General features: G+C 38.4%; 2 protein-coding genes and 1 long non-coding RNA gene across 4 annotated transcripts in view; 1 reads left to right on the top strand and 2 right to left on the bottom strand.

Moving 5' to 3' along the window:
• Positions 1-1,889, bottom strand: part of LOC134795739 (uncharacterized) — a 246,170-nt gene extending 244,281 nt beyond the window's left edge. Inside the window, exon 1 of the long non-coding RNA XR_010144839.1 lies at positions 1,610-1,889. This is a non-coding gene — a long non-coding RNA (uncharacterized LOC134795739). The remainder of the gene's footprint in view (positions 1-1,609) is intronic.
• Positions 1-12,509, bottom strand: part of LOC134795700 (protein trapped in endoderm-1) — a 56,430-nt gene extending 43,921 nt beyond the window's left edge. For both annotated transcript variants that reach the window (XM_063767635.1, XM_063767636.1), the window contains exon 1: positions 12,377-12,509. The gene's annotated coding sequence lies outside the window, so the exon portion shown is untranslated. The remainder of the gene's footprint in view (positions 1-12,376) is intronic.
• A 3,279-nt stretch (positions 12,510-15,788) lies between these two features.
• On the top strand, positions 15,789-22,687 carry LOC134795626 (threonylcarbamoyladenosine tRNA methylthiotransferase). The gene is made up of 8 exons (XM_063767525.1): positions 15,789-15,991; positions 16,532-16,706; positions 17,560-17,717; positions 18,194-18,460; positions 19,616-19,781; positions 20,695-20,802; positions 21,443-21,608; positions 22,252-22,687. The coding sequence occupies exons 1-8, from the start codon at positions 15,820-15,822 to the stop codon at positions 22,657-22,659; spliced, it is 1,620 nt and encodes a 539-aa protein (XP_063623595.1). The 5' UTR covers positions 15,789-15,819; the 3' UTR covers positions 22,660-22,687.
• The last annotated feature ends 108 nt before the right edge of the window (positions 22,688-22,795 follow it).

Below are 22,795 nucleotides of genomic sequence, written 5' to 3'. Positions count from 1 at the left end.
AACTAGATATATCCATACCAATTTTCGTCTAAATCAGTGTAGCGTTCTCCTTAGGTTGACTTTCCACGGAGGCGGAGCTGCGGATGAGAGGAATCAACCAGAGTATAGATTGTAATCCGCATCTCTTCTCCTCTCCGTTGGCTACACCAACGTTATAATTTACAACATTATTCGTTGATTCCTCTCCGGAATTCCGTTGATTACTATTCCTCTCCGCCTTAATGGAAGGGCAGCCTTTTAGTTCCGCCTCCGACCCTGACACACTATACTGTTTACACTACCTGAACTGCAGCGATCGGTCTCAAAAATAAACTATCACTCGCCTGAGATCACTCCTCTTTTACGATTCAATCGTTTTTACGATTGAAGCCCACACGTTTGTTTGTGCGTTTGCGGCTTGGCTCGCGCCCTGTGATGTTGGAATTGGAAGGAACCCATGGGACCTTTCCTACTGTCATTGAGGTTTGTACAAAATGGAAGGTTAGGAGTTAAGGAGTCGTGGTTGATTTCGGGTTTCGCGCCATAAGCCTCTCCATAACCTACCCAAAGTTGACAACTAAATATAAAGTCATCTTTTCTGATTGAATCCTAATCCACTCCTTTTCAACTAACCTGTATTAATCACTACTTAAGCAAAATGAGTGTGCAAATATTGCTACATTTTGTTTACCTTTTGGTTTATCCTTGAAGAAGTTGTATTTTCCACAAACGTGATTTGTACAGTTTTGAGTCACAGAACATTAATTACGGTCTGTATGTTTTCGTACGTTGAATGGCGGGTTTTTTCCTTCTTAGTTTTCTGAGGTTTATTTAGGTAACTTTCTCTGCTAGGTACCGTAAAATAGGGTGAGTAGGGTCAAAACTGAAATTCAAACCTCGATAACATTTCATTTTTACATATGAAAACTGAATGGTGTATATAATAAGTGTTCCGAATGTTTGTATTTTAGTTTTTATTTTATTTTGGGTAGTTCCATTCCATAACTTTGTCGATAAAGAGGAAAACCTACCTCACCCCGTAGTGCCTCGTATTTGGGGTGAGAGGGGTTTTCATACAAAGATGATTTTGGAAGATTGTTGGATCGATTTTTTTTTTATTATTCGTATTACTATAGCTCCATTTTAAATTGGAATACTTACATAATTTTTTGTAGCAGTAGCCTTAAAATCCCTTCTCACCCCCCTCTCAAACCTTCTCTCCCCATTCATAACCCACCTCTCCCGCGAAACCTACTCACCCCGTTTTACGGTAATATAATTTCGGACGTCTGGAGCCTTGCCGAGGCGTCCGACATGTCATTTCTATGACAGCTGATCGGTGATCATGTGGTGCTTTCCATAGAAATCGAAGCGCCGAAAGCTCCGGCCCGGCCCCAGCCCGGTCTAGCGTGTCATCCTTTAAGTGTCATTATGTATGGGATTTTGAGTTTCCAAAACGTCCCACTTAGCGCGCTGTTCAAAATCCCATACAAATATAGACAATAGGATTACCATGGTGGACGATGCTGGATTCGAATCACACATTTTACCACTTTGGAAGTGTCTCTCGCCCAAACTATTCAGTTTAGAAAAAAAAAATATTAGAAACCTCAATATCATTTTTGAAGACCTATCCATAGATACCCCACACGTATGGGTTTGATAAAAAAAAAATTGAGTTTCAGTTCTAAGTATGGGGAACCCCCAAAATTTTTTTTTCTATTTTTGTGTGTAAATCTTAATGCGGTTCACAAAATACATCTACTTACCAAGTTTCAACAGTATAGTTCTTATAATTTCGGAAAAAAGTGGCTGTGACATACGGACAGACAGACTGACAGACTGACAGACAGACAGACAGACATGACGAATCCATAAGGGTTCCGTTTTTTGCCATTTGGCTACGGAACTGTAATGATCAGTTTATTTATAAAAAATAAACATGTGTGACAAATCCGACGTCCCAGTGGTTCACAAAAACTGTAATGACGCAATCTAGACTAAATTGATCCGTCCTGCCTACACTTAAACATTCTTGTATTTACTATTAATAAGATATTAGGTATTGCCAAAGAGTTGTTTATTGTAGAATAGTGGCACGAGTTTGACAGCTGAATTAGATGGCGTTGAGGACCGCCATTTTTGGTAGAGTCAAACCAAGAAAAGTCTGCATCGATTTTGATAGCCCACGCAGTGTTATTTTTTACGTCAAAATTTCATATCAGTTTGACGTTTAAAATAACACTTCCAATTGCGTGGGCTATAAAAATCGCTGCAGACTTTTCTTGGTCTAACTGTAACTGGATGTCAATCGACAAACCTTTGACCTCATATAATACTTACGTAGGCTGTCAAATTCGAAGCACGATTTTTGCTCAGACTAGGTGTAGGTAGGTATACATGGTGGCTAAAAAATAAGTGTATTCCCGTTGCGAGGGAGGTTTTGGGATTATACTGAGCAACTTTTACTATGGGAGCAACCCCAAAATCCCGACAAAAAAAAAATTACCACCCGTAGAAAATGCTCCAGCCAAAATGTATGAAACAGCCAAAACATTTTTCGGGATTTCATGGTTGGTCCCATAGTAAAAGTTGCTCAGTATAATCCCAAAACCTCCCTGGCAACGGGAAAGTAGTTATTTTTTAGCCATCCGGTACCTACAACTTCTTACAATAGCATTGTAGTTGTATTGCCATGGGACATGGGTCACATGGGACAAATTTAGTATTCTACTGTGTATTCAGATCAGATAATACTGTAGGTAAGGTAAGTAAGGTAATGTGGAGTAGAGAAACATACCTAATTCATTTTGCTCGGGGCAAGAGAAACAGAGGGCCTACCGTGAACCACTAAACCATGTTCGACGTGTTGCCTCTCTGTTCCACTTGTAAATTCGTACGTAAGTGTGGCAGGGAGGCAACACGTCGAACGTGCTTCGCGGTAGGCGCTCAGTATAAGGATTTCCTAGTTTCCCTACAAGTTATTTTTATCCCAGTGTTTCTCTTAGGTACAGTCACCTGCAATTATATGTTACACAACGAAGGCCGCAAAAATATCTGACACGATCTTATTAGTAGAGCCATAAGAGCGTGTCACATATTTTTGCGGCCTTCGTTGTGTAACATATATATTATTGCAGGTGACTGTACCCCTTCTAACCTTATGTGATGTTCTGTTCAATTGAATTGTATTGTAATATACATAGATATATGTGCGATGTTCATGTGTATTTAAATTAATTTGAAGAGTTTCTACCGAGTGACGCGGTAAAGGTGAATGAAAAATGAGTCAGAAGACAGATGTATTCAGCAAGCCCAAGTCTCAGTAAACCAGTTAAAGCTGAGCTCTACATCCATTATAATTTTATGTATTAAAGAACGCACTTATACTGGTCAAAACAGTCCGTGTCCGTGAAAGGAGTGGGTTTACGTACATTGACGTTTGATTCAATTCTGTGGTTTGTGGTTAAGATCAATTAGTTTCTCGTACTAGTGAGTTCAGTTTTATGAAGCGGATTTCGTGCGTAAATATTGCCTGCCTATAAAATGGGATCAATTTTATTAAAACATGTGAAGCGTGCTAAAACTTGAGAGCTTATTTGAGCTTACTCATCATTAGCATTAAAAATTTCACTAATTTCAAAATCTCGCTGATATTATAGGCCAAATAAATTAGATTTTTTTCCAGGTATTAATTCCCAGCAAGCTGGAAATCGTCTTAATTAATACCTTCAGTTGGTCCTAAATTAGTGTAATCTGAATTTGCTCCATTCCAGGAGTTGTGGAAATAATATTACTCTTTTTCAGTTTTTTGCTTGTAGTTCAAAAACGGTACGTTCGATGGAAAATTTGCTCTAATCATGATAAAAATTGACATCGAAAAGTACCGTAAAATGGGGTGAGTAGGGTCAAAACTGAAATTCAAACCTCGATAACATTTTATTTTTACATATGAAAACTGAAGAATACAGTAAGAATTCTTAGTCAAACATTGTAAAAAATGGACTCGCACTTGACCGGTTTTTTTTAACAGTGTTTGATTTACAGCCACTTTGCTGGTAGTGACATTGATTTTGACGGTGGGTTCATTCTACATCGAGTGGTTTTATCAGTCCAAGGTAAAATATATCTCCCAAGGCTCCCAAAATTATCCACACCTCTTGGGATGGAGCAAACTCAAATTATACGCAATTAGGACCAAATGAATTCCAGCTTGCTGGGAATTAATTTCTCAAAACGCTTTTTTTGGATTTGATTGGTTGATTGATTATTGATGTTATTACACATTATACTATGAAATCAGAGCTTGGCTTCCTAGCATGTCCAGGAAAATCAAAGAATATAGCGTTCGAAATAGCTTACTGGAAGATTTCGTTAAGTTTGCGCGAATTTTTGGAGCGACTATGCGTGGGGCCAACCTACCGAATCGTCTGAAAGTTATCCCAGTTTCCGCTATTGAAGATGTTATTTTGCACTCTATCCCACTGAAATAAGACGAAAAATTACATACTTTTAACGTCTATACGGGACGTAACGGTGTTTCGAAAGATCGATTATACTTGTATGAGTTGAATGACGTAAGAGGCACAAGTGGCTAGTATTTCTGGATGTACAATCAGCATGAATTTACTGATCATTGGTAGTCTTTATATCTTTGCAATAGGGGTTAAGAATAGTCAATTATGTAACTGTCAAAGATGGAACGAGGAAGCTTTGGGCTTGAGCAGATTGCGGTCTGTTTCAATAGTATACTTTCAAACATAATAGTTATAGACAATAGTTATAGAAAGGAATAATAATAATTAAAAATAACACGAACAAAGAATTTCGAAAAATAGAATGAAATAGACTCCGGCTAAGCTAACTGCACAGACTCTCTGACAAGTGTGGGGATGCCACTAGGTATAAATATGTCATAAATCTCATTGGAATTCAACGTTTATGGTGACCTCTCTCTCTACACTCTGTATCTTGCCAAGTCCATGCAGGGTAAGCTTGGACTGACTCTAGTCTATGTTCTCATTATGCATTCTAGTAGTAGCGGTTGACCAAAATCAGCTGCAAATAGTATTAAAGGTATGAAAATCGGCACGATTAATCTTTAGGCCATTTGAATCAATTTGACTCGTAGCACCAGAAAAAAAAACGGAAAGGAGTTATGACGTCATCTTTTTTTTGTATGGAAAATAAAAAAAATTGTTCAGAAACCTATCGTGTGTGGTATTAAATGAAAGGGCATTTTGTGCCGGTTCTAAAAATATATCACATTATTATAATTCCGTCAATTGCATTCAATTAAAATAAAAATAATTTTCAAAATATACCAAGTTTGGGCTCCTGCAGATACGAAACCGTTGAATTATTTTTTGTAAAATATACCTCAAGTAATACCCAATATCCTCATATCTAACCACAAGAAATTAATGTCAAAATATTTAGTTATAGTGTTTGTTTTAATTTTTTTATTATTACAAATTGTGATCTATCAATGAAATGGCCTCCTAGCCTAGTCGATAGTGACCCTGCCTATGAAGCAGGAGGTCCCAAGTTCGAATACTGGTAATAAAGGGCATTTATTTGTGTTCATCATCATCATCACACAAATAAATGCCCATATACACATATACACAAGCCCTGGTAAGGGCATTTATTTGTGTGATGATGATGATGAACACACAAATAAATGCCCTTACCAGGATTCGAACCTAGGACCTCCTGCTTCATAGGCAGGGTCACTATTGACTAGGCTAGGAGGCCGTTTCATTGATAGATTGATAGATCACCATTTGTAATAATAAAAATGTTAAAAAAAATACTAAAACTAAATATAAGTATTCGAAATTAATTTCTTGAGGTTAGATATGAGGATATTGGGTATTACTTGAGGTATATTTTACAAAAAATAATTCAACGGTTTCGTATCTGCAGGAGCCCAAACTTGGTATATTTTGAAAATTATTTTAATTTTAATTGAATGCAATTGACGGAAATATAATAATGTGATATATTTTTAGAACCGGCTCTAAATGGCCTTTCATTTAATACCACACACGATAGGTTTCTGAACAAAAGTTTGTTTTTTTTCCATACAAAAAAAAAGATGACGTCATAACTCCTTTCCGTTTTTTTTTGGTGCCACAGGTCAAATTGATTCAAATGGCCTAAAGATTAATCGTGCCAATTTTCATACCTTTAACACCATTTGCAGCTGATTCCCGAATTTCAGGCTGTACCGCTATTCATTTTATCACTATTCATTTTGTTACTTATACTAGCTATACCTAATACACAGAGGTCATATCAATAAATCTCTACCAGTTTCTTTACTACTAACATCAATCTTTAGGTAAGTACATACCTCATAATTTACTTCCAAAACCATAGATACTTATAAATACATTTGTTTTATACTATAAGTGCTTATGTATACTCGAAACCTCAATTTATTTTAAGGCCACTTTTTGTACAGAAACGTGCGGTTTGCTTCTGAGTTACTCATTATACCTATTTAAGTTTTTTACCCATAGCAATAATATTTTTAGTTTAACGTACGTTAGTGGATTGTAGGTCATTTATCTTGGTGATGTAACCAGGCACTGACACAGATCTATTGCTAATTCTTAGTTAATTATTGCTCTCGTACGAAGCGGTTTGCATGTTAATGTAATAGACGAGTAGGTACTGACCTGACGAAGGTAAGTATCTGCATATTGAACCTATTCGTAGTGAGTATACTTATGGTAACAGATATGTATATGAGATATATATCTTATTTTCTTAAAATAATGGTCCATGTGGGGCAAGAAAAACATAGTTTATTCTGTTGATATTTAGCTCGGGGCACGATAACAGAATGAGGATTCCCTACCAGCTAAAAGTGTTTTTCTTATAGGTACCCCATTTAACGGCAAGAATATTGAAAACTTTAAGTTATGGTTAGTTAAAATGAACTATTAGTTACAATACTTACTGTTAACTTTCATTAATTATCTGCCCAGTTACCAAAATGCCTTTGAAAAAATTTGGATGTGTGTTTTATCGCTTTTCTTTTTAAATTATTTCACTTAAAAACATATATAAAGAAAAAAAACAGTATTAAAGTTAGTTACCTATAATGTAATAAAAATAAGAACAAGATTGAATTTGCACCAATAACATCATTGTTCTGTTATGATTGACCAGAGACAAATTCCGCAACCTATTTATCTGACAGATTTATTACGTATTTGAATTATTGTCGATGGTATGACGCACACCTACTGTGAGGGGCGCGATTGAAATTCAAATATTTTCTTTAACCTATTGTTTACCTATCACCTTTACATATGCCTATTTGAATAAAGGTAAATAGAAATACCGGTCAAGTGCGAGTAGGACTCGCGCATCACGAAGGCACCATTACTACCATTAGATTAGACCATTACCTACGCAAAAAACGGCAAAAAAACACGTTAGTTGTATGGGAGCCCCATTTAAATAATTATTATTATATTCTGTTTTTAATATTCGTTGTTATAGCGGCAATAGAAATACATCATCTGTGAAAATTTCAACTGCCTAGCTATCACGGTTCATAAGACACAGCCTGGTGACAGACAGACAGACAGCGGAGTCTTATTAATAGGGTCCCGTTTTTACCCTTTGGGTACGGAACCCTAAAAATGCTGAAGCAATGGTGGCAAAGCAAAAGAAGTCGGACCACGCTAACTCTGCATGGCATTGGCAATGACAAAGTGTGGCAATGTCATCATCAATGTCAAATTTCTATTAAATTTTAACGATAATTTTATTATGACACTTCTTAACTTTGTCCTGTTCAAGTCGGTACAAAGTTAGCTTAGAAGGGACTCACCTAAGTAAACTGAGTAGTTCTAGTGCACTGCTTTGTTCCCTTCAGTGGGGTATTTTAGGGCAGCAAGATATTAGGGGCGGCAAATTGTGCAAATTTGTTGATGATAACAATAAATAACTCAAAATGTAGTCAATATGATGGGTGCTGAGAAAAGGGCGGCTACAGGACCTGCGGCCTAGGGCCAGGGCGGCAAAGACTGCAAATCCGCCACTGGTTCCCTTAGTGCACTCATAGCTGCAAATATGAAGGGTAACATCGTTGTTTTGCTCTCAAACTAGGTTTATTACAAAGTTAACAACGTACAATCGATAGCTGCCTGTTTATAACCCTTATTTCTAACAAGATAAGAACTACTACTGGTCAGCGAAATCGTTATTATCAACAAGAATATTTTTAACTGATCAACAATGAATTTTACGCGTCTGAAATAAGGTAGGTTATACGAATTGTCATTAAGTGGACGATAGTGTGATAGTTCGTCTAAATCTGGTGCCAATTATATGATAACCTGACCCGCGCAAAGTGATTGTTTAGTTTATCTGTTCGCAATTAATCAGCTCGTCTTCTGCTATCTCGAGAGTGTTATTGACTTAATTAAATGTTTTAACTAAAATTTAACCTAACCTTAGCTAAATTGCGCGGCTGGTTCAGTTATTTTTGATGTCGAGTGAACTCGTGTTTTCTGTCTTCAATGACAGAGTGGAGTTTTTTTGTATGAAACCAAGTGGTGTTCTGAATATGTCAAATAATTTTACTGATATCAATAGAGGGGTCCTGTCATAGTACATTTTGTAGTCACAGTAAATTTACTGCCATCTATCGGCACACGACTAAAACTCAAAACGAAAACGTATAAAATTATCAAAAAAAATTATATATATGGATATATGATTTTATTATTTTTATATCATTTTGACCCATGTTCATTCACTGATATCTATGTGTTAAAATTGTTAAATAAGAAACGGTGTCGTCACGCCATCTAGCCGAGCATAGGCCAAAGGTGTGTGCGCCATCTATCCGAGAATGGCTTTTTATTGATTTCCGAGGCACGTTTTTTCCTTAGACTTTATTCATCTTATACGAAGTTACATAGTTATGTCTTTGCTGATATCATAGCCTTAAGTAAGAGGTCAGAATCAGAACATGGGCACTCGACGCTATTACAGCCAACTCGGCCAAGTAAACCAGTCTCTTAACCCCTTACTGCATGTAGGTATGCAATAAAAATATTTGTTTAAATTTGATCTTTAATAGCTGTCAGTAGAGTTGAATACCATATCCGCCATATATGGTTTCGTATGTGGTGAGGGGTTAGGTTAGGGTTATCAGGCCTTTTTAATTTTTGAATGATCTACATTATTTTTATTGTACAAGCTTTATTTCGTTTACTAGCTGTGTCCGCGGGTATATTTTAAAGTCTGTGTCATTTTCCCGGATTGTCGACCTTACATCGAGTTATTACTTTTGCATATCAACGCATACCTTGAAAAATATTCTATTTTCTAACCAATATACGTAACGTACATATAGTAATTAAATTAATTCACGATTACGTTCGTTAACCTGCGTAATAAAAATGGCTGCTCGAACCACGCTCGGGTTAACTCCAACACATGGTATCCAGAAGGGTCAACACGTGCCTCTTTTTTGTGGGTTTAAAAAACAAAATGACAGGTGGTCGCGTGCCCATAGACAAAACATTTTGTCTTGACTACTAGTTCATCCCTATTAGGCTCTACACACATTGCGGCATTTGATGGATCGATTGAATTCGTGGCACCTCAGTAAACGGTAGTGTATCGAAAATCGCATGAAGTTACCGGTGAAGTCTGTAGAGCCCATATTATAACTTGGCCTCTACATTCGTAGCAGATATACGTAGTTAGATATCAAGTTTAATGCTGGTCTGGCCATGGCAAAATGGTTGGTACTGGTAGAGCGTAAATAAGGGTCTGAATAGACTGCTCTTCCTTATTTCCTGCCATTGTTTTTTTTAATTCCCAATTTTAAAAACTTTCTTTAAATGTAAATATAGATGGTCAAGCAAATCTTGTCAGTAGAAAAAGGCGCGTAATTCAAATTTTCTATGGGACGATATCCTTTCGCGCCTACATTTTTCAAATTTGCCGCCTTTTTCTACTGACAAGATCTGCTTGACCCAGTATAGAATAGTGATAGCTATTTTTAAACTTATTTAAAATAGGAAAGTTCTGAGGCCAGTGGCATAACGTTAAACATAATTAAGTAGGTACTTAAATAATTCATACAATGATAAATGTAGTCTAATTTTGTCCCTTATTAGAGTTATTAGCAAAATTACGTATTATTCTGTCTGCCTATTATGCTCCACTGACTGTATAGTTGAAATTTTTAAGCTGACCGTTTAGGACAGCTTATAAAATTTCAACTACATATACCCAATCATTGTTTTCCTCTCATCTACTCGAAGGTTAGCTGGAAGAGATCCCTTATAGGCTAAGTTCGCTTTTGTCCTTCCATTACTGTAATTTATTTTGGTAAACCTGTGTTGTGTACAATAAAGTGATTACTACTGCTACGGGGCTATCGAACCCTCATCTTTAGTATTTAGGAAAGAAAAACATCTACGTGAATGATAATATTTAGTAAGTATCAAGATTAAACAAAATCACGATGAATCAGATATGTTTGGATAGTTCCGTGACGCTACGTTCATGTTGATTCGTACCATCAGACCACCACCCACACTGTTAACTGGCCACCGGTGGACCTTATGCCTTTTGTAATAAGGTCCACCGGTGGCCATGGACAGTTAAGTGTTGCTGTTTGTATCATCCCTCTCTTGAGTCACGCCATAACTATTTATTAATCTGTGGTCACGCATTTCAGATTAGATGTGCGTGATTCGCACATTCCCGGATTTGAGAAAAATACGCACTGATGAAGCTTTGACCTGGGTATGAATGAAGTCAAACGTATTTAAAGGTGATCGGCCTAAGAGCCACCCCACACTAGCGTCTCCTGCGTCAAGTCAGCTCTGTTCTATGCCTGCTGCTCGACGCAACACCGGGAACACGCAACGTCTTGGCGCAACTAATCAACTATCCATATCTATCCAATCAGCAAATTCTACTCGTAGTAAAAATGCATACAGGTTGGGAAGTTGATTCTGCAATCGAATTGTCATTTTAGTATGTTATCTGCGTCATAAAAACACAGATTAGTAGACCGTACCAATGCGAGTCAACACAAGCAAGGGACACAAGATCCCCTCGAGATACGACGAGTCAAACAATGCTCCCCCAAGATTCAAACCAAGGGCCCGTGTGCAAGGACCATGACGGCCTTGGCTGCGTTAAGGATGACTCACGAAAGACCGGGCCGTGCCCGGGCCGAGGCGTCCGACACGTCATTTTCAGAATAGAACGTGGGTTTGAAATGAGCAATGAAGAATCATCTGTTTTAAAATTAAAATAGGTTTTATTGTGTAAAACAATGGTAAAATAATGATTAATTTAAATCATACATAGTAAACCTTGTTTTCAAAATTGACTGTTCGATTCCTGTAATTTGTCCAACCAATCTGTAATTACGGTACAAGTTAAAAGGTACAATTAAGTACCTACCTATGTGTAAGGATGGTTAATCAATTGGCCTCAGTCATTTTATTATCCGGGATAGGTATAATTTAATTTTTTTTTGTAAATGTAATATGGGTCCTGAAACCTGAAATAAATGATTTTTATTATTTTATTATTTATATGCCTTATGCCTTTAGATGTCACATGCGTGTTGCTAAAACCCTTGGTAGGTTATTAGAACCTATGTAAGACTTTTGTGTTGTTTACGCCATAAATATTTTTAAATATAATTCCAATCCTGATGAGATTCCTGACAGAACCTGCGGGCTCAGCACGGTTCCATTTTTATCGCCTATCACTATGCGCGTCCCTTTCGCACTTACATACTTGTTAGAACGTGACAGGCATGGTGACAAGCGATAAAAACGCGACCGTGCTACGGGGGCTGATCTCCATTAAGCAAGGTCACGTTAATGTTAAAATATAACGTGGGTGTCAAAATTGTGAAAGATTTAAACAATGGTGCATGGCCAAAAGTCCTGTTTGGCAATGGTGTTACATGGGTGTTACGTTACGATCACGGATTAACGTTAACAGTAATGTGGGTAGGAGTTATGTTTTTAAAGACTCAATATTATGTAAACAACTAAGCACCTGGTAATAATTTAAAAAAATGTAGGTAGGTTTGTTTTCAGGATTCCCTAAAAGGATTTTTTTTTATTCCTATCCTTATTTACCGATTTATTTGAAAAAGAATTACTTTATATAGGTACCGCTTACATGTAATAAAAAAAGTTCATTGATCACTCTAGAGTAGGTATAATACCGGTAACTATACCATACAAAGCACTGAACAAAATGGAACAAAATAGATTACTTATGCTAATCATTTGAATAAAACATGCAGCTATGAATGATTGGGTAAATTTGAATAAACCTTAAACGATTACGTACGTATTTAAAAATAAAATACTCAACTCACCTGAAAGAAAACTCACAAAATTCCAAATCACAATAGTTCAAAACGTTTATTTTATTATTTTAGTTCGCTAGCGGCGCGAAAACGTTCGAAAGTTACACACACAATAACTAGACGACGCACACACGGCGAGGCGGCAATGCAACTGACGGTTTGTTGTGTTGTGTGCAGCTGCCGCTAAAATGTGTTGCCAGGCGTGCGAGGCGAAATCGGGGACAATAATAATACCTCACGGCGTTTCTATAACAATTTTATCCATGTGTACAGTTGAGTGGATGTGGCCCGTTCGCATTCGTATATAAATTTTGGAAACGGTTTAAAAAATAATGGTGTACTCTTTATAAGGCCCGCGGCGCATTTGTCAGTGCAGTGACAACGACAAAAATACAGATTACTTGCTAGTGACCAGTATGCACAAACTTTTGGACATTATCAAAATGGAAACATTTATGTGCGTTACCTAAGCCATACCTAAACTAAACCTGAATTGCAGGTAGGAAATAGTATCAAATAAAATACCATAATATCATAATTTATTACAAAATTATTACTACATACCTACTTTTCAACTGAGATCTCCCTTGTAATATATCATGCAAACCAAACTGAATTCGTTGAGTTTCCCGGTTTTTACACGCTCCTGGCAACACTGCGGAGCGGCGCGTGCCAGCGCAGGCGCCTTTTTTCAACACAATATTATGGAAAAAGCAAATAATTGGATTAGTGCGTGTCTCCGGGTGATGTATGAAGATTAAGCTTTCCCTTAATGTTACGTTATGGACTTTTCAACACTTGCTCTCTCTTCTGTCACGCAGTGATTTGTCATTGAATTAATGAGCGCTAACTAATGCTCTTTTTATTCAACTAACTTTAATGTTTTTGAAGCACAGCGCCATGTACCAAACCAAAGTAGGTGCCTACTTGTATACTCACACTCTACAAGTGTAAACATTTTTTAAATACTAATTTAAGTACTTTTTAAATATCTATATTTATTACCGTATAATAATAATCGTGGTACTTATAAAACAATTTAAACGACTATTATCACAAATAACGAATTTAAAATCCGTCATAATTTTATCAACTCAAAAACCGAAAACAACCTACCTATGTAGTTTTAAAAGTACCTAAGTATTGACCTCATACCTAAGAAGAAGGTAAAATTGAAATTGAAAAGAGTAAAGAGCAGAGTTTACTGTACATCCAACGAGGTAAACCATGTTTTTCGTCTTATGTCCATAGGTAGTTTATTTTACCTAAGCCAAAACTCTTTTTACCACAGCTTATAGCAGCCAAAGGCGATATTCTTTCTACAGGTCATCAATAACCCTACAGCAGCAGAGGGCCCATCGCGAAAACCAAATCTTTCTCTTTTACTCCAATGAAGGCGTAATATATTAGAGTGACAGAGAAAGAAGCCCGCAATTTGCGAACTTCGATTTTAGCGGTAATAGCCCAAGCATTAACATCGCGATGCTACATACAATCACCTTTCATACAGTTGATATCGAAGCCACACAGGATAAAGGCGCCACAACAGACCCATAGCCATTATCATAACACCATAACACATATTCCTAATAGTTGCACTAACTTGGGCGAGTTGAGGTATTGAGGTATCCAGTGTAACATGATCTTTTTTCCCAAGTCGGCATCAATCAAAAAATATGGCCCTTAATTTAGACTCCCATTTTAGACTACCTAACACTAAGAGAACTGTACGCCAACTGCAACGTCGGCGTGCAGTTCCCATACAAGTTGCAGTCAGGTTGCAGTCCGTCTGTATCGGCCCTAATTCTCGGATAGGGGAGGGTAGGTATAGTAGGAGTTAGGGCACTTACACTTAGGTACTACAGGGTTGGGGAGGGAGAGAATGGAAACACGAGAATTAGCTCCCGAGATACACGAAAACGAATTTTAACCTAATATGGACGCCTGCAGTTTTACTGGTGTCACATTCGCGTTTCCGACCCCATAAAAACCTACCTAAACATTTCTTTGTAGAAGAACCATGTACCTAATAATTATATCGTAGTTTTTCTTAAAATATCAGTAAGTTGGGGCTTCATTACATTACGGAGCTATCTACATGGCGCAGCTCGAGCGTTCGTGAAAGGAATTTCCTCTGAAACTGCAAAGTGCGTCCCACCAAACCATGGCACTTAATTATGAGGTCAATTTCAATCTGGTTCTTAATGTGTATTCGGATAGAGGTATACTTTTCATACTGGTTCCTTCGATACACCCAAGTTCGTTCCAAGTTCATTCGTTTTGAATGGCCCCCATAACATTAGCAGCTGTACGACTTATTGTCTCCTCACATATAAAACACCCATTACCAAGTCAAACGATTATCAACATTCTGCTAACCACGTAAGAGTCGCAGCGATGTCACGTTTAAGTTGGCATTGTTGGCTATTTTATTGTGATGCGTTATTATTAATCGGATGTGTCAATTTTATTGGGGTTCAGTTTCAATGGTTTTTTGCCGCAAATTTTATTGTGTTCGGATTATTTGACTGTAATTGTGTTATGACCCCTCGTGTATTTCATGTGACAAATTTATAGACCTTTAATTTGAAAAGATTATAGCCATGACAGCTATTAGGTACTTAGGTACATTTTAGGAAATGATTTGAGAAATAAAAAATATCCTATACGGTAAGTACCTACATGTTGTAATCGAGCCTGGCTAATCTATAAACGATCTGTACCTATCCTGTAGAACCTACCTATGTACTTTATTGTTACATGAGACTTAAATTATTTTATAGATTCATCAATTCATCATTGTACTACTACTTACACTTAATAATATCTAAGCTAAGCTACAAATATAAAATTAAAGCAAAATTTAAAACAATCTGCTCCCAAATTAATACGTTCTAGCTTCGCGGTATTTTTTCAAACCAAAAACTTTTTAATATCCTATCATCACCATAGACAATACCACGCTAATTTTTTGTTAAGCATTTTACAAACGACGACAGTATTCGCAGGCATTTCAATGATATACTTGGTCAAGCAGATCTTGTCAGTAGAAAAAGGCGGCAAATTTGAAAAATGTAGGCGCGAAGGGATATCGTCCCATAGAAAATTTGAATTTCGCGCCTTTTTTTACTGACAAGATTTGCTTGACCGTCTATATTTACTGGAAATCAAGTAAAGGAAGCATGGAACTGAAAAGTCCAAATGTAACGTTAAGTTTTAAACCTTAGTCAATAACAAAAATTCATTTGCATTTTCTTGACTGATTTTGAGATCCAGAGTTCCATGCAAAATCAAATTATTCATGTTTTTTACTTTGGAATAATTTTAATTCCTAAGCTATTCCCATTTTGGTTAATTCAATATAATCAGAAAAAAGATTCATTGTAATTAGGTCCGCTGGGTATTGTTTATTCTCTTGACTGTCAATGTCATTTTGACGTCATAAATAAAAAATGCCAGGTGCTTGTGAAGAAATTATTGATGATATAGAAGATTTAATATCTTCACAAGATATAACGCCCAAAGAGAGATATTCCAGTAGAAAAAATGTGAGTGTCCGGTCAAAAAAACGGGAGAAGGATGCTGAGCCCGTGGAAAAAGTTATATTAGAAAGTGTTGTTCCAGGTAACCTCAAACTTATGTTATTTTTCGATAAAAACAATTTAAAAAGACAGGAATTAAATTGTTTTGCGAGTTTAGTAGCTTAAAGGATGTTATACCTAAAGCGAGGATCGAATCAAATCGGCATAGTCTCCATCATACAGCCTATCTAATATCTATATAGGACTATTATTAATATAGGACTATTATTAAGGCCCGACCACCTGCGGTCATCAACTACAATTTTGTCGGAGGGGTGCTGACCTGCGGTGAGTGCGGTCGTGCATTCACTGCAAAGATAGGCTACGTCAGTCACCTAAGAGCTCACGATCGTCGCTCTCAATAACTAGTACAACCCTAGTCGCCGTGGCCGAAACCGGCCAGGACAGGATGAGGACTATTATTATAGGACTTCTTAAATATTCAGTGTGTAAAGAGATGAACTTAGTATTATAGTGTATTTTTTAATGGATTGTAGTGAAATAGGACATAAATAATGCGTAGCCTGTTATGAAAATATTTCAACTTTAATCATGTAGGTACCTTATATCTTATAACTTTCAGGGACACAAACAATCTATGTGAAGACATGGGGTTGTGCACACAACAACTCAGACTCGGAGTACATGGCAGGCCTGCTGGCTGCTGCCGGCTACCCCCTCACTGAGGACAAGTGGCAAGCACAGCTGTGGTTACTTAACTCCTGCACTGTGAAGAGTCCTTCTGAGGACCATTTCAAGTGAGTTTAATACTATCACAATACAATAATGCATAGTAGTGCTTCTCATCATCATCATTGGCCTGTAACATCAATAAGATGATGGTTTAAACAGCGTCCATAAGAGTGCGGCACATCCGCAAATGACTATTAAGACCAATGCGAGAGCGGCAGCCGCGACTGCATAGCTGGCAGGAGAATGCCGTGCCCGGTGACGATGGTGGGAGAGTGGCGCGCGGGTGTCTCCGTTCTCGGCTAGTGTGAAGAAGGCTAAACCACGCTTCATTCAGTATCCCAGGGGTTCCCAATCATTATCAGTCTGTGGTGCACTTGCAAGTTTTTAAATTTCGGCGGCGGTGGCCTAACCTAGCTAGGCTATTCAAAATAGGTAACATGGTGAGCAGGATTTCCTCACGGCGCCCCTCTCTACTGTCTACGCGGTGCACAGTTTGGGAACCCCTGCAGTAACCAATATCTCAGAGTGGGGTGGACTAATTTTAAAATTGTTATTGTGTTATTAAATTGAGAAAACTAATAATATAAATACAAATATTAAAGGCATTAGATATATATATATTATGTATGTAATTTAGGTAAATTGTAACTGCAGGAGACCTTGCACATGAGCAGCGCCTGCAGCCGCAGCCTGGTACCTGCCTCTCTCTAATTAACACAATTAGAAGAAGATGGGCAACTTTGCAAGCGAGATACTGTCATGACTATAAAACAATAGCATGTTAGACTGTTTTATGGAGTTTTAATTGTAAACAGCCATCCCATCACGCAAAATAGGCGCAATAATAGACGTCGAGTTGCGGAAAACAAGCCCGCGATAACCTATAACCTATAACCTAATTGTAAACATTGATTACAGGAATGAGGTGGAACTAGGCAAGAGCCGCGGCATACATGTAGTAGTGGCGGGCTGCGTGCCGCAAGGGGCCCCTCGCGCTGGCTACCTGCAGGGCATTAGTGTAGTTGGAGTGCAACAGATCGACAGGATTGTTGAACTGGTTGAAGAGACACTTAAAGGTACCCAGTTTTTGTAAAAAAAAAGTACCTACTGAATCTATCAAAACCTGAAATTTATGATCTTGGGTTGTTTTGTCAGAGGCCCTAAGGCCAACTTCTTTTATGATCAAATCAGCTGGATGGTGTCATACTATAGCACTTATGTCAGGTTATCACGGAGTTCTAATATCCATCTTTGTAGATAGTATAGTATTGCATTTTCATGAGACTTACATATGTATATCAAATTACAGCTCAAAATCTCAATAGACTAGCACATTATTATCTATTTAGCTGAATTGAAAAGCAATATTATCCTTGTAATTAAATATTTTGTAATGTAGAATTTAATTTAATGCTTTACCTAAATTAGCAAACTTGAGTACTTATTTGGAAATAAACTTGTGACATTTTTGGATACAACTAATAAGCCTGCAAAAGTTGGATATAAACGAAAATAATTTAAAAATTAAATAATTATTTACTTTATTAACCAGGCCACACAGTCCGTCTCCTCGGCCAAAAGAAGACTGCCACAGGCCGGAAAGCAGGCGGCGCCTCCCTCCTCCTCCCCAAAGTCAGGAAGAACCCCCTCATTGAAATCATCCCCATCAACACAGGCTGCCTTAACCAATGCACATACTGCAAAACTAAACATGCCCGAGGAGAGCTGGGCAGCTATCCTCCTGAGGAGATTGTGGAGCGGGCCAGGCAGAGCTTTGAGGAGGGGGTCGTGGAGATCTGGCTCACTAGCGAAGATACAGGTAGGCTATTGTAGTAAACTAAACATGCGTGAGGAGAGCTGGGCAGCTATCATCCTGAGGAGATTGTGGAGCGGGCCAGGCAGAGCTTTGAGGAGGGGGTGGTGGAGATCTGGCTCACTAGCGAGGATACAGGTAGGCTATTGTAGTAAACTAAACATGCGTGAGGACAGCTGGGCAGCTATCATCCTGAGGAGATTGTGGAGTGGGTGAGGCAGAGCTTTGAGGAGGGGGTCGTGGAGATCTGGCTCACTAGCGAAGATACAGGTAGGCTATTGTATTAAACTAAACATGCGCGAGGAGAGCTTGGCAGCTATCCTCCTGAGGAGATTGTGGAGTGTGCCAGGCAGAGCTTTGAGGAGGGGATGATGAAGATCTGGCTCACTAGCGAGGATACAGGTAGGCTATTGTATTAAACTAAACATGCGCGAGGAGAGCTGGGCAGCTATCCTCCTGAGGAGATCGTAGAGGACGTGAAGCAGATCTGACTCACTAGCGAGGATATTGGTATGAGTAGGAAACATTACGTACAATGAAAGATTCATAGGTTGTAGGTATAAGATGTATATGTATTTGATAGAAAATATAAATAACCCAGAGTTTGATTATTTTAATAGCTTTTGTTAAGGTTCTGTACCTGAAAAGGTAAAAAACGGAACGGAACGGAGCTATATAGCTATTAGCTAGACAGACAGACATATCGACGGCGAAGTACCATGAACTCCTAATATTTTTACAAGCTTTTATTTACTTTCACCATCAAATCTTGCAACTTAAATTTGATCCACTTCCCGGTTTCCGATTGAGCTGAAATTTTGCATACATACGTAAGTCGGGTGACAATGCAATATTATGGTGCCATCGAGCTGATCTGATGATGGAGACCGGAGGTGGCCATAGGAACTATGTGATAAAACAACGAAACCTAATTGTGTTTGGGGTTTTTAAAATTGTCTCGATGAGCATTAGTTGCCTGTGGAAAGAAAAGTACAGTCAGCGATAAAAGCTTGTACCAAAAATGAAATTTTTGCCAAAAACTTATTATTAACAACTGTAGAGTTCATGGTACTTCGTCGTCGATATATCTGTCATAGCCAATTTGCTCCAAAACTACAGGACTGAGTTGAAATTTGGTACACATGTGTTTTTAAATTTCAGGCACATACGGGCGAGACATAGGCACATCCCTTCCCGCGCTCCTCTGGAAATTAGTAGAAGTTATTCCTGAGGGCTGCAGACTTAGATTGGGCATGACCAACCCTCCGTACATTTTGGAACACTTGGCCGAAGTGGCCAAGGTGATGCAGCACCCGAGAGTGTACAAGTAAGAATAAACTTCTATAAAAACGTTCACTATATTATATCGTTCCAGTTCAAACCACTTTTTTCATTCCTGACTCGCCCCTATTCCTGAATTTTACCTAAATACTGCATGGTGCGCATTCCTAAATTGTACCTATTACAGATTCGTGACTCATATCCATTTCAGAAACGTACGCTTTCCTGATTCGTCGTCATTCTAAAATGGTTCCTATTCCTGATTCGTCGCTATTCCTATTCCTAAGTCGTTTCTATTTCCGATTTTTCACCCTACCTAACATTTCCCCATTTCTGATAAACTCCTGTGAAATTACATTTTTTAACCAACCTTGAAACATTTGTTTGGTTTGCTCACGTATACATAAATTTGTTGTTTCCTATACAAACAACAAAAAATTAGAGATGCACCGGATATCCGGTTACTATCCGGTATCCGGCCTATCCGGCCCTCTTCTTACTATCAGGCCGGATACCGGATAGTAATTTTGCTTGATTTTGGAGTCAACAAATTGGATTTAAGAAACAGTGACGGTCATAATCGTACTCGTTTATTATTTTAAAACATTTTAAACATTCCGCTATTGCACGCGCACTCATTTTCGAACCTAGAAATGAGTCCACGCGAACTTTCACTACGAAACAGATCAAAGCACAATGCGCACCTGAAAAACCGAAATGTAGGTATAATTTCGCCGGCCGAATATTCGGCGGCCGGATACTGGATATCCGGCCGATGATCGGACCGAATATCCGGTATCCGGCCAAACAACTAGCCGTTGCATCTCTACAAAAAATACATCGTTTGCAACAGTGTGTTAGAGGGTCTGCCACCATGTGGTTTAAATCTGAATTGATAACATGCCATGGACACTTTCCTCTTTTAAAATGGCGCTCTCCTGATAAATGTGTTTTTCTAGGTTTCTCCACGTGCCAGTACAGTCGGGCAGCGATACAGTCCTTTCTGATATGAAGAGGGAATACTCCTGCGCTGACTTCGAGCATGTCGTCAATTTTCTTAGAAAAGAGTGAGCATATTTTTTAAGAAAAAAATAATTTGTAATAATGTGGCCATATAGAATAGAATATAATATAATATTTATTCGTAAGCACAAACGAACGAGACAACATAAAAAGAAACTACAAAATAAGATTAAATTAAAGTGCCACGAAATGACCCCATCTCAGCATGTTGCTGGTGGCTTCCAGCGCTGATCTTCCGATGAGACCATCAAGTGAGAAGAATCACGGAAGGTAACAGACAAGAAGAAAACGTACATAGAAATAACATACAGTAAACAAATAGTTAAATAAGAAAAAAGTTACACAGCAAGGATATGTACCCGAACAACGGCATTATTCAAAGAAAGCAGCTGGGGGTAGAAAATAGGATATTTTACTAAATCCGCTGTCTGTCCATTTGTATATTACAGCCATTTTATTTCCTTATACAGTTTTCTAGAGAGTGTGTGACTTAGATTAAAATTTATTTATTTATTTATTGATTAAATAAGTAACACAGCATTACAGTAAAAAACCAAAGGCACTGTGAAACTACAACATAAAAGAAAACAAGGAAAAACCATACACATAAAAATTAAATGAACTAAACATTAGATTTGGGCGATGACGTAAAATGTCACATTATGTTTTTTTTCCATTTTCCAGCGTCCCCGGCATGACCATAGCCACAGACATAATCTGCGGCTTCCCCACGGAAACGGAAAAGGACTTTGAGGACACCATGACGCTATGCCGGAAGTACCGCTTTCCATCCCTTTTCATCAATCAGTTTTTCCCGCGTCCGGGCACGCCTGCTGCTAAAATGACCAAGGTTGGTTTCCATAATCATCATCATCATCTTCCTAGCGATGTTCCGGATTTTTACCACTTTTACATTTGCGAGCCTGGAGTCTGGGAAACAAATTCCAATATTTTTTACGAAAACGACTGCCTTCTGATTTCTTACCAGAGACAATATAAGCCTTATTGGGATTAGTCTGGTGCTGACGATGTCTTCGTCACCGACCTCACCGAAAAGCGACTGGTAGAGATAGATCGGTGGGGACATGTAGATTGCTTGAAATTTTCTTCCTCGCGTTAACCCGGCATTTTGCCAAGGCTCTGGAGCCTGGGGTCCGCTTGACAACTAATCCCATGATTTGACGTAGGCACTAGTTTTTACGAAAGCTACTGCCGTCTGACCTTCCACCCCGAGGGGAAACTAGGCATTATTGGGATTAGTCCGGTTTCCTCACGATGTTCTGCTTCACCGAAAAGCAACTGGTAAATATCAAATGATATTTCGTACATAAGTTCCGAAAAACTCATTGGGACGAGCCGGAGTTCGAACCCGCGACCTCCGGATTGAAAGTCGCACGCTCTTACCGCTAGGCCACCAGCGCGCACTGGTCAAAGTGACCCAAAACCTTATTATTGAGCTTAGGTGAATATTATGAATTTTTATTTAATTTCAGGTACCCGGCCAAGAGGTAAAGAAGCGAACGAAGATGCTCTCCGAATTCTTCCGCTCCTACGAACCCTACGGCCACAAAGTCGGCGAAACACAACAGGTCCTCGTCACCGACATCTCACACGACAAAAACTACTTCGTGGCCCACAACGAATATTACGAACAAGTCTTGGTACCGAAAGAGGAAAAATATATGGGGAAAATGCTAACTGTCAAAATAACAGCGGCTACTAAATTCTCTATGATGGGCCAGCCCATAGACAAGCCAAAGATGCCCGGTTTGACAGCTCCGCTGAAAAAAGGTGAGGTGTCTGGACTCTATGGTGTCGAGAAAAAGAAAATGGCGGTGCCTTTGCCGATATTTGTTCTGATATTTGCGGTGGTGTTGAGGCTGGTATGGTTTTTCTTATAGTATTTTGTAAATAAAATTGTTTTAAGTATTTTTTTGTTTTATTTGGTACAGCACATGTCCGTTTAAAGGCTAGAGCACACCGGCTAGCTAGCCGGCTTGCGTGTGCGTAGACGTGCACGTGTGCGTGCGCTAAAAT

This window comes from Cydia splendana, chromosome 12 (genome assembly GCF_910591565.1).
Source record: "Cydia splendana chromosome 12, ilCydSple1.2, whole genome shotgun sequence".
NCBI lineage: Eukaryota > Metazoa > Arthropoda > Insecta > Lepidoptera > Tortricidae > Cydia > Cydia splendana.
This window is presented reverse-complemented; position numbering and strand designations above follow the sequence as displayed.